The sequence below is a fragment of the Lissotriton vulgaris genome, chromosome 10 (genome assembly GCF_964263255.1).
Source record: "Lissotriton vulgaris chromosome 10, aLisVul1.2, whole genome shotgun sequence".
NCBI lineage: Eukaryota > Metazoa > Chordata > Amphibia > Caudata > Salamandridae > Lissotriton > Lissotriton vulgaris.
The window spans coordinates 364,505,796-364,523,745 of record NC_141698.1 but is presented as its reverse complement, the minus strand read 5'-3'; the positions used below and the strand labels follow the sequence as shown (position 1 = coordinate 364,523,745).

General features: G+C 50.5%; 1 protein-coding gene across 1 annotated transcript in view; it reads right to left on the bottom strand.

Annotated features, from left to right (window-relative positions):
• The window catches only part of LOC147685264 (uncharacterized), a 342,295-nt gene that overhangs the window by 228,530 nt on the left and 95,815 nt on the right, over window positions 1-17,950 (bottom strand). Inside the window, exon 4 of the mRNA XM_086941156.1 lies at window positions 3,984-4,070. Within this exon, the coding sequence (XP_086797282.1) occupies window positions 3,984-4,070 (87 nt within the window). The remainder of the gene's footprint in view (window positions 1-3,983; window positions 4,071-17,950) is intronic.

Here is a 17,950-nt window from a genome sequence, read left to right as displayed (position 1 = left end):
GTGTAGGGGTAGAAATTACTATTCCCACACCAGTGAGTGCAACAGTAGGGAGAGTGTTTGATAGTGTAGGGGTAAGAATTACTATTCCCATGTACCCAAAACCCATACCCAACCTAATACTAAAAGAATCTCTATTACTTACCTTATAATGCTTTGCAATGCGTTGTAATGGTATGCGTTATATTGGCATGCGCTGAAGTGACATGCGTTGTAATGGCATGCATTGTAATGGCATGCGATGTAAAGGCAGTTGTGTTGTAACAGTTGTGTTGTAAAGGTAGGTCGTTGTAATGACTGCGTTGTAATGGATGTTTCCCAAAGGACATGCCTCTAGACAGCATCTTTTTCCATCTGTCTACCATCAATAAAGTTTTCTCCCATGAGGTCTCAGCTTTACTTCTAAAGTCTTCAGTAGCGAGATGGCTTCTGTGAAGGGGCTCTAGGATGCTAATATATTCTCATCTAGTCCTCCCCAACTGGTCAACTGTTTGCAATTAATTGTGCACCTTTGATAGCTTCTCCCTTTCTGTTAAAAGGAAGACTTTTGATCACAGACTTTGCTGGTCGCTGGTCAGTGACTGTATTTTATTGGCATTGTTTGCGTAAGTAATTAGAAATTCATTTCCTACACCTTAGAGTGAGTTTTGATCCTGCAGCGCATAAGGTCCACTTTAAGTGCACGGTCACACCATGGCAAAGTGATTCCATCCAGGAATATGTATACCTTGCGGTCTAGTGGTCCCTTGAACCTGGCTGAGTATTTACAAAACACAAAAGGGTCAAATGACTGTCATCCCATTGCTAATAGAGACTTGTCTCCAATGTATATATGAGTCTCCAAAGTATGGTTGCACAGCCATTGACTAGCCCTTGATCCATGATCTGCGGTTCCCTCTGGCAGGTCTGTGCCCACAATGTTCTTGAAGATCAAAGCAATTTTTATGGCCCTCAAGGCTTTTATAGCCTTTTTTATCCGAAAAAGTGTGTTGCGTAGTAAATTTACTACAGTTGCATTATTTTATATTTGAAAAACAGCACAAATTTACATAGTTTGTGTATTTTAGTCATGGATATGTGGTCATGGTCTCCATCATAAGTACTTCAGGCTGGGTCTCCAGTTCTCAAGCAGATCATCGCATTAGACTCTACCTTGCACAACTTAGGTGGAAACTCAAGAATTTCATTGTGCTCTACCACAGGATTATGGTGCCCTTTGCCACATGGGGAGATGTGGTCAGTTCTGGTTTCTTAATTTAGCTGAGGTACTAATTGCAGCTTTCCTAGTTGGTTGCTGGCAGATCTATCTCTTCCAGAAAAAGTCATTTATTTGATATCCTGTGATATTTTAGAAGTGTTCAGTTTGCCTGCTGGAAGGGCAGTGATGCCTTTTTTTGATGGATTGCATTACTTGAAGATTGGATGGATCAATTACTTTACATCTTCCCTCCTCTTCCTAAACACTCCAAATTTATTGTGAAACTGAGTAAAAAAAACAAAGGTACAGCATAATACTGGTGTCATCTTTTTGGATAACTGTTGGATCCGGTGGACTCTTCCCCTTTGTTCTTTTATTAGGGATCCCATTGTTTTTGTAGATTCGCTTGGTAATGTTTTTCTGCTCTCACTCTCTGATGTTAGCCACCTTGTTCCAGAGGTCTAGTTCTAGCATCATCTCCCAAGGTTGAGGACAAGATTAGGACAAATATCTAAAAGATGTCAGAGAACCATCTAAAACTGAATTGTAGCAAAACTGAAATGTTGGCATGTGGTAACTGGTGTCACCTGCAACCGCCCCCACACCCTTTGCCCATTATATTGGGTTCCTCGTTCATCCGTTTCAGCACTGTAAGGAACATGTGAGTCATCTTAAAATGAAACCCAACTTGGAATCTCGAGTGAACTTAGTGGTTAAACCTTTTTTCCACTTCCTCAAGACCCTTCCTGCAAACCTATCATTTCCTGGAATTCCCACACTATGTAGTAGTCACCACCCCCAAATGTCTGCTCCCCCAATGAAGAGAGGTTTCGCACTTAGCTAACAATAATGCAATAGCGGCCAATCATCAGACACTCTATGGCATATATTGATCGTAGCCCAGTAATGGTAGCAGGGGGTCTGGCATGAGGTCAATGTCAATCTTCAGGGCTAGCTGGCTGAATATAGCAAGCCAAAAGGGCTCAATATGACTGCACGTCCACATCATATGTACCAAATCAGCTCCAGTGGCATGGCATTTTGGGCAACTAGAGGATCTCGTTGTGTCAAGTCATGACATGGTGATAGGCTTAACATAGGCTCTACATAAGAATCTATAATGTATGAGTTTGTGGCAGTGATTGGGCAAAACAAGGTGTGTCGGAGCACAGCAAGCAAACCAAATTTTATCGGTCAGGGGCTCTTGCAGATCCAAATTTTGATTCTTAATGCCATAAATCTCACTAGGGTGGTATGCCACTTACGGCCTAAGCTGCAAATCTGTGTAATTCCGTGCCAATCTGCATCTGGAGAACACAGGTCTTCCTTCGTCTTCTGCAGAGATCTACAACCTTAGCGGATCCTCCATCAATCGAGCCACTTTGGTCTGATTCAATTAAGTTCTGGAAAAAAGAAAGCTCTTTTGCTTCCAGAGAGTTCCTAAAAGGAATCTGATCCACCCCTTCAGCTCTTCAGGCACACAAACCTCATTCACAACAGTCTCAAACACGCCTTTTGGGGGACATAAAGAATGTATGTATGAAAATACCAACCTAACACAAACTTCTATCAAACATTCAGGCATAACTTCTACAACACTTCTGCAGCTCACAGCTTGAGTACCACTTTGGCCCTTACAAACCACATCAAGTTTTTCCCACATCAGCCACCATCGCTGTTGCACTTGCCAATCACCTATGGAGCCCTGGCTTGCAATCAATCTCAGGCAAGGCACAGTACAAGAATGACACACAAGTGGCAGTACCCTGCTATGCAAATATCAGATACCAGATTGAAAATTGGTCAGTACTCTTGAGACTTGGAGCATGTAAGCAATTTGAAATTATCCTTTTTTCTGGAAATGCAAATTTGATGGTTGGCTGATACCCATTTACAACTAGCAGAATCCCACCTGAAGTCGTAACTCTAAGTGGGGTTCTACCACTCATCATTATGAGTGGCCAGGTGTCTCTAGGGCCAGAATTGCCAGATCTACAAATTCTGGCCCCTATAATTCCGGGCACAGAGACGACAAACCCAATGTTACCCAGTAAAAAGGTGCACCCGGTGAAACAACTGGCGGGGAATTGGCAGCAGTTAAGGAGCTCAGCTCCGCCATACCCCTGCCCCACCACACAGGGAGCATACCATTCTTCTCCCAGTCAAGACCAGGACCCCCTCACCACCCCGCCCAGCGGCAACGTGTGCACTAGGTTACCTGCAAAGCCCCTGGCCAGTGACTGTGGCCCAAAACATACAGGACACCCACCCGACCCATCACGTGCAAGAGGGCCATATTACGCTACCCCCAAGTAAACCCAGCCCTTTCCTGGACCCCCCTCCAACTACGCTTCCCAGAGGAAGCAAAGCCCTGCGTACTGGCATACACCCCCCCTCCTCCCTGCCTAGAGCACATCACAGGGAGTATGGCACCAGAACATTGCAGCCTAAATAACATATCTTTTATTAAAATATTGCCCTTTTGGAGTTAATATTAGAAAATTTACACCCAATGGAGCAATAATTGTGTAAACAAATTATTTATGCCAGACGATATTTTTGTTACCACTGCATGCTAAAAAACAGTGAGAAAACTAGAAAGCAGGGATTTAAAGAGAATCTGCAAAAGTGATATAAAGGAACCGGAATTGTATGATGGTGGTTAAAGTACCATGAGGTGGAGTCAAGACTAGGCAGCCTTGGTATTTGGCAAACCCGGCATTTGTAAAAACTTCGCACCCTGCTCTTTTTTGGGGGACAAATTAAGCACTGCCAAAAGCTCACCTACCTTTCCAAGAACCGCATCATGCAGAGATGTCCACAGCACTATGTCTGCTGACTCTGGGTAAGAGTTCAATTTATTCTGAATGGATTCCTGGATACAAAAAAGCAAAAGCTTTGTCAGCAGTAGAAGTTAATTACATGTTTCTGATATGCCTTCCTGAACCCAAATACTATTGCAATATGTTGGTGAAGTCTCGACATTCTAGCTCATATATTTCCACTACACAATGAATAACAGCAGTTGCATCAGCCTGTGCTGTACCTTAGTCCTCTTTGACCCCTCTAGTAAGCCAGTTGTCTCCCATGCATGTAATACCCATATGTAAATGTAGAGGTGTTGTATTTGTATAGCACAAACAGTAACCCGTAAGCATCCCGGCGCTTGTACTCCTACCACAAGGGAACCCCTCCTGGCTTTTCCTTGTGAGGTGTCCACTCCTGGGCATCCCATGGTGAAACCAGGCATCCCTTGTGTATCGGGGGCCGTTGTGGAGACTAAGCAAGCTATTGCCCAGAGTTGCAGCGTGGGGCTCATGCTTAGATTCGGCACTGAGGCGAGAATATCCGGTCAGAGGAATTTAAGCCCGATCCCGCTGAGGCGGGAATCGAACCCTGGTCCCTGGCCAGCGCTCTGCATCAAGGTCTGCCGCTCTAACCATTGAGCCACACTTCTCCACTAGAGTGCGCAAGACTGGTCTTGTCGGCCTCAGAGGGCCGACCAAACAGTCAAGGCCCACAACAGTGGGCAAGCCACTCCTCCCCGACCTGCTCACCCGCCCACCCCCAACCAGGCATACCAATCTGCTTTCTCGCAGAGTGAGAAGCAGAAACATAAAATAGTATTAAAAATACAATTTTATGTTTCTGCTTCTCGCACTTTGTGAAAGCAGTGGGGCGACGCTCCTCCGCCCTAATGGAGGAGCCGCCCCTGAGGGAGAAAGATCCCAAGAAGAGCCATCAGATGTGGCAGAAAGCACAAGAGAGTTACGGCATTCCTTAATAAGGTCAACGAAGATGCTTGCAACAATGAATGTTTCTTAGGAAGAAGTAGACGGACTGGTAAATAAAACAGTCCTGTACATAGCAAGATCTTCTAGGTCTCAGGCAAATGTTTCAAATGCATTACACTTCACATCTTAATCTCCCTATTGAGAGCCTGATTTAGAGTTTGGTGGATAGGCTACTCCTTTACACACATGACGGATATTCCGTTCGCCGTATTACAAGTGTCCTAGGATATAATGCACTTGTAATACAGCGGCTGGGATATCCCATGAAATATAATGCTCCTGTAATATGGCGGTCGGGATATCCAATAGAATATAATGCACTTGTAATACAGCGGCCAGGATATCCCATGGAATATAATGCACCTGTAATAAATAAGCCCCCTAGGTTTTTTGATGCTCTTGCTTGAAAGTGCCTAAACACACCACGGGATCGGTCCTTTGAGCATGTTGGTCTTTGCAGAAATTGAGTTTGTCTGGTTTACCAACACTGTAAGGGCCTGCCTGGCACCCACAGTGTACAACACACACAAACAGAAACAACATGATACAACTCTACATAAGAGGACTGGCCATTAATTGCAATGGAGTGTGTATTCACTACTCTAACTCCAGGTGCATCTTGATACTCTGGCAGGTTATACACAGGGGCGCAGCTTGGTTTTAGTAAGATTGGGGTGGGGGTGGAGGGGGGTGAGCATCAGTCTTCCCGACCATCAAGCTGGCATATAATGTTAAAATACATTATACACAAATAGGGCGCATGAATGGGGTTTAAGAGGTAGTGGAAAGGGAGAGGAATACGGATTAATAGAAGTACTAAGTGAGAGAAACACAATATTTTGTAAAATAAACATTTTTTAGGGCTTTCAAAACAGAGATGAGAGAATATAGAGCGCCGAGCGTCTAACTAGTTGCTGCTCCGGTCGCCAACTGCCGATCTCCGCTTTCGCGCCCTTGGTTTCCGCTCTGCTGCGCATGCGCGCATGCCTCGCTCTCGTCTACAGCGTGATGCGTCATCGCGTTCACGCTCGTAGACTAGAGCGCAACACCACATATCTCCCCCCTTTGGCACACTAAATTTTGAACAGTTCTATAGTCCATCTCTAATGTCCACTCATGTCAAAGTCTCTATATCTTGAAGGCAAGGTGACAGTTCTGCCCAAGGTGACAGTTCCGCCTTACCAAATTGCTATCCTCACCGTCGCTTCCTCCGTCGCTTCCTCCGGGAAACTTCTCCGTGTCTCTCTGATCCTCTCTCGCACTATTGGTAGCTGGGATGGAGTGGCCTCCCGCTAACTCTGCTGTCTGCGCTTCTCTTTCTCCTCCTTCTTCACTGTCTTCTGAGGTTCCACTCTGGCCCTCTCCGCTTGTGGACATCTCTTCTTCTCCCCCTATACGTATCTCCTCTTCCTCGGACTTGGGCCACCTTACAATCCTGTTGACTTTCGCCATGCGGTCTTGGGACCATACCTTGCCATCGCTGAGTAGAGCGGCTCTGCCTCGTACCTCCTTGACTTGTAAGGGTTGGCTATACTTGCTCTCTCCTTTCTTTTGCAGGGTGGGAAGTTTGACTCTGACCCATTCTCCCTCCTCCAGCGCGGTTTCTTCAGTGTTGCGTCGCCTGTCGTAATGGGCTGCATATACCCTTTGAGCCTTCTCAAGGTTGTGCTGCACCACTGCTGGGGACCATTTGCTGGTTACAGTTTTTTCTCTCCACACCACGTTGTCCCGGGTGAACGGGAGACGGCCTCTCAAAATTTGGAAGGGGCTATACCCCACCACTGTGGGGGTGATCCTGTATGCCCACAACATGCTCTGTACTTCTGCCTCCCAGTCTTTCCCTTGCATGATGGCCGCTTGTATTGAGCCCATGAGCACGCGGTTGAACCGCTCCACTTGGCCATTACACGCTGGGTGATAGATAGCGGTGTGTTTCGATTTGATTCCATTCCTTTTCATGAACCGGGTCCATTTGTCTGAGATGAACTGTGGTCCGTTATCACTAAGTATTGTCTTTGGTATACCTTCCCTTAAGAACAGGGAAGTTAGGAACTTCAATACTGTTTCGGTGTCCATGGACTCTTGTACATCAACCTCCGGCCATTTTGAATATTTGTCGATGACCACACACAAGAATTTATTTATTCCATGGTTGTCAAGCACTGGTCCTAGGAGGTCAACAGCTAAGTCTTCCCACGGGTTCTGGGGGTTCTCAAATTTCCCTAGCGCTGGTCTGAGGGGACGAAGTATTTTGTCAGCTCCTTGGCATTGTTCACACTCTCTCACCTGCCTTTCTATCTGGGCATCCATGCCAGGCCACCAATACATTTGTTTCACTCGGGCTTTAGTCTTTACAATGCCCAGGTGTCCTTCGTGCAGTTGGTTCAATAACGTCGGTACAAGGGCTACAGGTGGAATGACTCTCTCACCTCTGTACAGGAAGACTCCCGAGTCGCTCAAAGACAGTTCCTCCCGAATTTCATAGAACTTCCTCACCTCCGCTGTGAGCCTCCGTTTGTCCGGCCATCCTGACGTGAGGTGTTGTTTGACCTCAGACTTCTCCAAGTCTTGCTCATAAGCTGCTGCCCATTCTTGCCTGCTTATGGTCATCTCATTGTCAGCCATGCTCGCTACCATCTCATCCAGGTCCGGTGCGACTTCCGGAGCATCCTCCATGGCGGAAGCTCTACTGAGGTAGTCAGCCACCCTGTTCTGGGTTCCTGGTAGATATTCGACATCATAGGTGTAGTCCAACAACTTGAGCGTCATTTTTGCAATGCGCGGGGTAGCCGTGTCATGGCCGGAGGACGTCAGGACCTTGACCAATGGTTTGTGGTCAGTTTGGAGTTTGAACCTGGTGCCCCAGATGAATTGCCGGAATTTGCACATCGCCCAGGTGACCGCTAGCATTTCTTTCTCAATGACGCTATATCTTTGTTCCGTGGGAGAGAGAGCTCGTGAAGCAAAACTGATAGTCTCTACAGAGCCATCCGCCCTCTCCTGTGCTAGCACCGCTCCCAGGCCTTTGTCACTGGCGTCCGTGGTTAGGATGGTGCTGCCCGAGGGGTCGTACCCTTGCAAGGGGATGGCCTCACTGATGTCTTTCTTTACGGTTTCGAATTCACTTTGTGCTTCAGTATCCCAGTCGAACTTTGACTTGTCTCTGATGAGCTGGCGCATCCTGTGCGTTTTGGTGGCAAAATGTCTCACGAACTTACTATAGTACTCGCCCATGCCGAGAAACGACCGTACCTCTTCCTTGGTTCTCGGGGCTTTGGCTTCCTTGATGGCCCTCACGTTCTGTTCTTTGGGAGATATGCCGTGAATCCCTATCTCGTGTCCCAAGTAGGTGACCGATGACATCCCTATTTTGCATTTGCTCCATTCCACCGTGAGTCCTTTGTCTTGCAGCACGGTGAGGACCTTGGTCAGCTTTCCGTCGTGATCTTCCAGGGTGGACCCCATTACCAGGATGTCGTCCTGGAAATATTGGACTCCTGGTATTTCTTTGAACAATCGGTGCATCAACTTTTGGAAGACCGCGGCTGCCGGTGCCAGGCCAAATGGCATGCGGCGGAATTGGTAGCACCCAAAGGGCGTGATGAAGGAGGTGTATTTTCTGCTAGTGGGATGCAGGTCGATTTGGTGGTACGCCGACGTGAGATCAATTGTGGAGAAGTGGGTGATGCCTTTTGTTCTCGCCACCATTTCCTCAATTCTAGGAAGAGGGAACTTTTCCACAACGAGACACTTATTGAGTTCGCGGAGGTCCACGCATAGACGGACTTTGCCGTTGGGCTTCTTGGCTACAACCAGGGGGGCTAACCACTCTGAACTGTCTATGGGTTCTATGATGCCCTGTCTTTCCAGCCTTTGGAGTTCCTGTTGTACGGCCTCAATTGTGGATAGGGGGATGTTCCTGACCTTGTGGGACACCGGCGTCGCCCCTTCCTTGAGCATTATCTTGTGGACGAATTTGTCCAGTTTTCCTACTGTTCCGTCAAATACCTTGGGGTATGTTAATTTCCAATCTTCACCGTCGGTGGTTTGCAGTTCTTCTGTTAGGAGGATTTGTTCCTTGCCGCCGGGGTCTAATTTGATTCCTAGGTCTCCAGCATCTCTCCAACCGAGTACAGAGGGACCTCTTTCCGCCACATACAATTTGCAGGTTGCCGATCTCCCTCTGAACTCGAAGTTCAATGGACGAAAACCTATCATGGGAATGGTGTTTTCGGTGTATGATATGGCACGAATGTCCGGTGGGCGTAGTTCGGGCCCTACTACGGGTACGAAGTCTCCTTCCCATATGGACCGTTGCACAATCGTCCAGGGAGACCCCGAGTCAACGGCCACGTGTACTTTTACTCCGCCGATGAACATGTCCGTGCGTGGTTTGTCCGTGCGTTTCCCAGTTACATCTAGCATCTGACCTTCTATGCACAGCACCATGTCGCCGTCCTCCAGATCGTCCTCCGCGCAGATTTCTGATGGTGCTGACTCCACGCACTTTACTGTGGACCTCTTCCCCTTTTTGCGGCATACCTTCTCAAAATGGCCGACCAGGCCGCAGAACGCGCATCTGGCGCGAAACGCCGGGCAACGTTTGTCCTGAGCTGAGTGAGCTGTGCTTCCACACCTATAACATGAAAACTTGCTGTCTGCGGACGGTCGTCCCGTTTGCTTCCCTGCCCATCTGGGATCCTGCTTCTGGTCTCCGTATGATCCTTTTTGCTTGTGTGTGGTCGAGGCCTCATCGATCTTGTTGACCATCTGCTTCTGCATGCTTTCTCGTTTGGCTGCGTCTGCACAGCGTTTCAAAATCTCTGCTTTTTTCACCATGGCTATGACGTCCTTAAGCGATGTTTCGCTCTGTGCCCATAGTTTGTCCTGGACTGATTTGTTGGTAGTGTGCATAACTATCTGGTCCTTTATATACTCATCTTGCAGTGTTCCATACGTGCACGTGATGGCCAGACGTCGTAGTGCGGCCACGTAGTCATCTATTGACTCGCCAGCCTCCTGTTTCCTTTGCTGGAAATTGTAACGGTCTATGGATACGCACACGGCTGGTCGAAAGTGGTTATCTAGGTCTTCTAGCGCATTCTTGAAGACGTCGTTCTCTGTTGCGTCGCGTTCCTTGGGCACTATGTTGGCGAACACCCTCACCCCTTCGGGACCCAGGTTGTGGAGCAACAACCTCTTCTTCCGTGCTGGGGCGTATGGTTCTCCATTCTCATCCTCCAGCGCTTCTATGTAATTCCTGAAGTACTCCCTCCAGTCTTCCCACTTCATTTGGGGTTCACCTGGTCTGGGTAGGAAGGGGATAGGAGCCATCAACGCTGAGGACTGGTTAGCCATCTTAAGTTCGCCTCTGGGTGCTTCTACTTGGGCCCTGGGGCTATTGGGCGCGCTGGAGGCCTCCGCTCCTCCTGCGGCGTCTCCTTGGCTTCTGGGGCTGCCTGGGGTGTTATCCCCTGTCCCTCGCGGTGGGTTGGTGGACTGCTCGCCCTCCTCTGGCTCCTGGTTTGTACCCTTAGTTGCCAGTGTGCTGGCTGAGGGACCCCCTGCCTCTGGGGTGGCACTGACCTGAGGGTTGGTCTGTGTCTGCACCTCTGACGAGTGGTGGGGGTGCGCTGCTGCCACGCTCTATGCTTCCACGTTGGTGCTGCTTCTGTGCGCTGCTCTCTTGGCCTGGGGTGGTCTCTTGAGTTCAGGCTCAACTCCCAGTTTGGCTGTGTGTGGACAGTGGGGTGATCCCAATCCTCGTCGCCACTGTAATGATGTTATATGTCCCCCACACAGTGCTCAGAGTCTGCTTGTATTTAGAACAGCTTTATTCCATTAAGGTAACAACTGGAAAGCATATAGAGCGCCGAGCGTCTAACTAGTTGCTGCTCCGGTCGCCAACTGCCGATCTCCGCTTTCGCGCCCTTGGTTTCCGCTCTGCTGCGCATGCGAGCGTGCCTTGCTCTCGTCTACAGCGTGACGCGTCATCGCGTTCACGCTCGTAGACTAGAGCGCAACACCACAAAGTGCATGTGTGTTTTTTTGTCAGTGGATGTATGCAAAAATCCCGGGTGAAATCCGACAGACACCTAGCCATACCCGACATCCCCCCCCCCCCTTCCCCCCCCCCCCCCCCCCCCCCCCCTTCCCCCCTTGAAGCTACGCCCTTGATTATACAGCGGACTAAAGCAAATGTAGCTTCACTTACAGGTTTTTGAAGCACTCATTCAAAAGAACCCCCACACACTATGAGGCCTGAACTGTTCCCCTGGCGGAGTTGGCGTTTATCTGACTTTCTCAGGATTTACTGACACGCACACACCTGACCTGTTCTTTTTCCTATTACAAGTAAGCTACTTGTTCACTTAATTTTTTCAGGATACGCATATTTTGATCTAGAATAATTTCACATTTTCTTCGAATAAAGGCAAATGTATTAGCACAAAAATTAACTGATTTAAAAATTGTCCATGCTCAGGGTAAGTCTAAAGCCCACTCTTTCTAGCTTCCATTTCCTTGAATTGGCCTGAGCTGTCTTTCTAGGTCGGACAACATTCTTCCTATCCAACGGCGCCACCTGGTGCTGCTAAGAAAGCGCTGCATCTTAAGAGTCTCATTTTCAACATTTGCCCACTCTATTCAAAGGTACAGAGATTTCAGTAGTGACTTTTTAGGTCGAAGTCTATTTCTGGAAGACATTGCGCCGTTTTGGAAGTCTTGTCTAAAACTCAATTGGAACGTTTAATTTCTGGGAAGATCTACACCGGGGTGAAGGAGAGCAAATAAGGGATTCTGCAAGCGATGCAATAGTGGGGAAGGACAGCTGTTCGTACACGAGGGTTTTGGGGGGCACCCGAGCACAAGGTCTGCCCCCTGGGCAGATTGGGAGGGGGAGGGGTTGGCCAGCGAGCGGGCATTTTGGCCTACTTTGGGACTAGTCCAAATGTAGCCCAATTTTTGAGATATAGCCCAATAGATATTTAGGGCTGTTTCGCGCTTTCCCGGCCACCATTTTAGGTTTCGTGACCTGGTGGCTGGGAGCGCTGCGCAGAGTAGGTTTTTGTCAGGGTAGGTTTGTTGGAGAGTATTATAGTTGGTAGAGGCAGGGTGTCAGTGGTTTTATTGCAGTTTGTGTTGATATGGCAGACGGAGATTACAGGGTGCTGGAGGCAGTAAAGCTGATGAGTGAGGCCGACCGGCTTGACCTGTTGATGCCGGAGGCCTCTATCCCCACGCGCCCAGTGAGGCGCGCGTCGGCCGGGGGGCGCCTGCCATTGTGGCCTGCTCACCCCCTCGCAGACTGGAAAGGCCAAGGTAAGTAGATGGGGCCGCGCGGAGGTCGGTAGCGCGGCCCAGTTGGGGGTGTCAGGCTCGTGTGGAGGCCGGTGGTTGTGGGGTCCTCCGGGACGCGAGGCAGGGGGCCCCAGCGGGGGAGTGCGCACCGCGTCTCTCTCCGCTGGGGTTTTCTTTGATTGGGGGCCACTCGTATGCCAGAGGAGCGTCCCCGCTGTCAGCGTGGGGGGTGCTGCATGCGGGCAGCGCGGTAATGGCAAGCGCTGCCCCAGGAGCTGAGGAGACACGAGCGGGAGCAGTGGGGGCATGGAGCAAACCGCGTATGGGAGCAGAAAGGCCTGGCGGGGGCGAGCCATGCTTTTCCCCTGCGGTCTCAGTTGGGAAGGGGACACTTGCAGGAGAAGTGGGGGACAGGGATTACCAGTCACTGTGGGGTCCGGAAGGGGAGGGGGGTAGGTAGTCAGATGGGGCAGGGGAGGGCAGGACTCAGGAGTGGGGGCGTGCGCACAGGAGGGGTGGAATTCTGGAAGGAGAGAGGGGAGGGGATGGGAGCGAGGGGGGCGCCGGGGAGATGGAGGAGGGTATGGGCATGTTCGCCCTGCTGATTGAATCGGAAAGTGAGAAGGACTGGGATGGGTTGGATATTTTTTCTTCATGGGCGGAGGGAGTGAGGGGTGTGCAGGGAGGTGGTGGGTTGGAGGGAGACGCGGGAGGGAGGTGTCAGGGGGTTCGCGTGGGGGGGATGAGGGGTTGCAGGCCAGGTGTGCTGGGGGGACAGGTGGACTTGGGGGCGGCCCAACGGGATGAGGTGGCGGGTCCGAGTTGGATGTGGATGTGGGGGTCGGGGGTAGCTGGTTGGGAGTAGAGCAATGGGGAGTAGGATTTGGAGGACGCGGAGGAGGTGGTGGATCTTAGCATGGTGGGACGGGCTTGGGCGGCCAGCACTTTAGGCGCAGGAAGGAAGAGGAGCTGGGATGGGAGGGAGAAGAGATTGGGGCCCAGCACACCAGACCATGCTTTTCTTTTGCAGGCAACAGATCGACGTGGGGCGCCAGACTTGGTAGGGCTGTGAGCGGCCCAGTGGCACCAAGGAGAAGGGAGGGTTGAGCCTAGGGCGGCGTGCCCAGTACCGGCAGGGGATCCCGTTGCGGCTGGCATACGTAGGCCCACAGCGCGTTCGCCGGCCCCAACACCCACCAGGCTGGAACGGTCCGGGGGACATCACAGGAGGAGGAGCGCAGAGAAAGTTGATTTTTGTGCTGATAGGAGGGTGCAGTTGGCACCCCCGCCTGCCACAGCCAGTGGTTCTAGGGATGAGGAATTGGATTATGAGGAGGATAGCATGAAGGAGGGAGAGTTGAGAGAGGAGGGAGAGCGAAGGCCGAGTAATGGTGTGCATAGTATTTTACAGGTGTCACAACTCCCGGCGGAGATAACGGGTTGGACATCGCGATGGGAGGACAGGTCGCCCCCCCCCTGCAGGACGGACAAGAGAGCGGCGAGCGGAATCGTTGGCCCCAGATAAACTGGCGGCTCGATTGGCCCCTCTTATGGTGTCAGTGGGCGTGGGGGGTATTGGAGAGGCGGGGGTAGGTCAAACAAGGGTATGTATGTGATGGATGTGGGGGTAGGGACGGATGACCCAGGTAAGGGGTCGGCAGCGGGCGCAGGTAGGGTGTTCGGGGATAAAGGGGGTAGCCTGACTGACAAGAAGCTGACAGTTGACACAGGTAAGGGGACAGCAGGGGGCGCAGGTAAGGCGCACGGGGCGGACCAAAAGGTGACAGTAGAGGTGGGCATGGGGGAGACGGATACCAAATTGGAAAGTAAGGAGTTGAAAGTCAAACGCCTACCTTATATGGGCGTCATGAATCCATTGGGGGCGCATTTAATGTTGACAACTAAGGAACGTATTTGGAAGGGAGAATATGTGAGATACTTAAGCTTCTTCATAGGGAAGTCAGGGCAAAGGAAGGGTCGAAGGAGGAGGAATAAGAGTGAGCGAAGCAGCCGAGGGGGCCTCTTACGATAGAGAATTGGACTGCGGCATTCCTTATTAATGCCAGCGTGTTCTGTGAGAAATTTGCGGGGAGATCGGTGGCCATGTCTAAATACATGGACGTAATTAGGAAGGCCCACATTAGGGGGGTGGTTATGCATGGGCGCAATACGATGAAGAGTTTCAGGGCATGCATGGCGTGGGATTCGGAAGCGAAATGGGGCGAGCTGGACATGGACCTGTGGCAGCATACGATGGGGCTAGCAGGGTCAGGGAAGACCATTTTTACGGCCAGCGGGCTGCCACTAGTATATCAGCCCTTTCAGGGCCGCCCCACCCGAGGAGGGGTGGGGGGGGTTGGGAGAAGACAGGTGGGATCCAAGGGGACATGTTGGGATTATAACAAAGGCTTGTGCACCCAGGAATACTGCGGGTTTCGGCATGAATGCTCAGGTTGTGGAAAGGCCGGGCATGCATTGGTTAAATGTTGGGGTGGGGACAAAGTCAGCAACAGGGGAACCAGCAGTGGCAGGCAGGGGGGTTAGGTCATGGACCAAGCAACAGTTCACGGGTGGCGAGGGGCCAAGGGGCCTGGGCCAAAGGGCTTGTACGGCAGTTAGAGTGGACTACTTGGTGGCAGCCCTGCAAGGATATACGGATGCTGACGCCGCGGAACGTTTAAGGTTGGGATTTCTGGAAGGTTTCCGACTGGGGTATGACGGACCTAAGGCAAATCGGTAAGCAGACAATTTGAGGTCCGCAAAGGAGCACCCTGAGGTGGTGCAGGACAAATTGGATAAGGAAGTGCGTAAGGGCCGCTTGGTGGGTCCCTTTGAGGATTGGCCTTTAAAGAATTTGATTGTGTCGCCCATTGGAGTGGTGCCGAAGAAAGAGCAGGGAAAGGTTCGCCTCATACAGCATCTGTCATGGCCCGAAGGTGGCTCGGTAAATGAAGTAATTGATGAGTTGGAAGCCACGGTGTCACATTCATCAGTTGACGTAGCAACGGCGATGATGGCAAAGTGCGACATAAAGTCAGCTTTCCGGCTGCTTCAAGTCCATCCAGGTGATTGGGACCTTTTGGGGATCCAGTTTAGCGGCCACTGGTACGTGGACAAGGCATTACTGATGGGGTGTTCTATGTCTTGTGCACTTTTTGAATGTTTTAGCATGTTCCTGCAATGGTTGTTTACAGAACGGAAGGGTCACCAAGGAGTAACGCACTACCTGGATGACTTTTTCTTTGTGGGTACCCCAGACTCCATGGGCTGCCAAGAGGCGCTGGACAGGTTCAATGAGATCATGGGGGAACTGGGAGTGCCGTTGGCACCGGAGAAAACTATGGGTCCCTGTACGGTCCTGTCCTTTTTAGGTTGTGAGCTGGAATCAGAGGTGATGGAGGCACGCCTTCCAGTGGATGAAATCAGCAAATGCTGGGGCTGCTGGCGGAGATGTTGTCTAAACATAAGGTCATGGTGACAGAGATTCAGGTGCTACTGGGGCACATTAACTTTGCTTGTCGAGTGGTGAGAGTAGGGCAGATGTTTTGTAGACGACTGGGCAAGGCACTAGCAGGACAGAGACTTCCACATCATCATGTGCGGCTGTCGGCAGGGGTGAGGGAGGACCTTAGGATGTGGCAGTTTTTCCTACCGAATTTCAATGGGATCCCCCTGATGCGGGAGGGGGACATGGTGTGGGATGTGCAAATATTTTCTGATGCGGCAGGGAGCAAAGGTTTTGGTTTGTACTGCCAAGGGAAATGGTGTGCGGAGCGGTGGCACCCTGAGTGGGCGGGAGGGGGACTGAGCATAGCCTTTCTGGAATTCTTCCCTCTGGTGGTAGCGGTCACGCTATGGGTGGACCAGCTGGCGCACAAAAGGGTGACGTTCAGGATTGACAACATGGCAGTAGTGGAAATTGTCAATCGCCAGTCAGCTAGGGATGAACAGGTCTTGAAATTGCTGAGGGTGTTTTTTTTTAAATAGTTCTTTTTATTAAAAAAACCATCAGCAAGAAACACATTAAAGAGGGTCAGTCAGAGCCGCCGAGCATACATCAGGGGTCACAGGATAAACAAAACTTACAACTGTAAAGTAACTTCACGGGGGGGACATCAAGAGCAGCATTCAGGGGTGGTGTACAAATTTCTCCTCTGTAATTATTCCAGGGCCCCCAAACCAATGACCACTTTTGCGGGCGTCCCCTCGCAAGATATACAGTTTTCTCCCTAAACATACACCAATCTAAATTGTTTTCCCACAATTCCAGAGTGGGAGGTTGCTCCGCTCCCCACAATTGGGCCCTATTTCGTTTGGCAATCATGAAAGCCAGAGTAGCCCATTGCGTCTGTGAGGTATTTAAGTCGGTAGGCTCCCAAATGTTAAGTAAGCACCTCCTCGCCTCCGGTGACAGGGAGACCTCCAGGACTTTATGTATAGTGTCATGAATGTTGCGCCAATATGCGGTAATGTGTTTGCACTCTCAGATGATATGCATAAAGGTACCAATAAGACCACATTGTCGTTTGCATAATGTAGGAAGGTGGCTACCTGACTATGGTTACCCCAGATTTTTTTGGCTTGTGATTAGCTGGTTTTCGACTTAGTTGGCCTGGTTCCCTGCTAATCAGGGCCCCAGGCTATCTGCTCTCTCTGTAAAATGGATTCCATGTACCCTAGGTGCATAACTAGATTGGCTTGGGTCACCTTATCAGCCCCTGTACAGAGCACTATAGGTGCCCAGGGCATAGGTGCATCCAAGGCCTACCAGGGGCTGCAGCATATCTTTTGCCACCCCTGGCTGGCTATCTAAAATTGACACAACTGGCTGATCACTCAGCTGGGGGCAAGGTGGTGTAATCACCCTTGCTTAGATATAGTATGCCTATATCTAAACCTATCTGGACACATATATACCCATCAGTCACTCATATGGCAGGCCTTAACAATCCTGGAGGCAGAGTGCTTGGTTTTATGTGAGATGGTGCTCTAGCATGAGCTGAGACTGTCTGCAGCTGTCGGGACCAATTCCCTAAGCTGTTCCCGGATAATGCCATATCCCATAGGTGTGGCTCACTGGTTAGAGGCGGCAGACCCGGAGGCTGAGAACGGCCCGGGACCAGGGTTCGATTCCCGACGCGGCAGGGTCGAGGACCAGGGTCAGCGGACTGATAATTCTCGCCTCGGTGCCCACTTTGGGCAGTGATCACACTCGGTAACTCTGGGCATTAAGCTTGCCTCATCTCTACAACGGCCCCCCACAGACGCCGGGGATGCCTGGCTTCACCTTGGAGATACCCAGCATGGGACCATCTCACAGGGAAAGCCAGGACGGGTTCCCCAGCGGTCATTCGCGCCAGGATACTCCGGTAGTAATTGAGCGCGCTATAAAACACCTTACATTTACATTTACATTTAAGTGCCTTATATTCCTCGCGGTTATTTGGTAACTTTGGTTTGGCTTTATCAAAACATGTTGTGTAAGGTGTCATACGATTTGGAATACTACCCCCTCGCCAGTCCTGGCGACGGGGGTAGCATTCCACCCCTCTAGAGGGAGACGACATGTTACTTTGCTAAAACGCGGTTGATTTTAAAAAAAGCCTCAGTTCCACAAAATGGATGCTTCTGCCACAGACACGAGTCTGACCTCCTGCAGCTG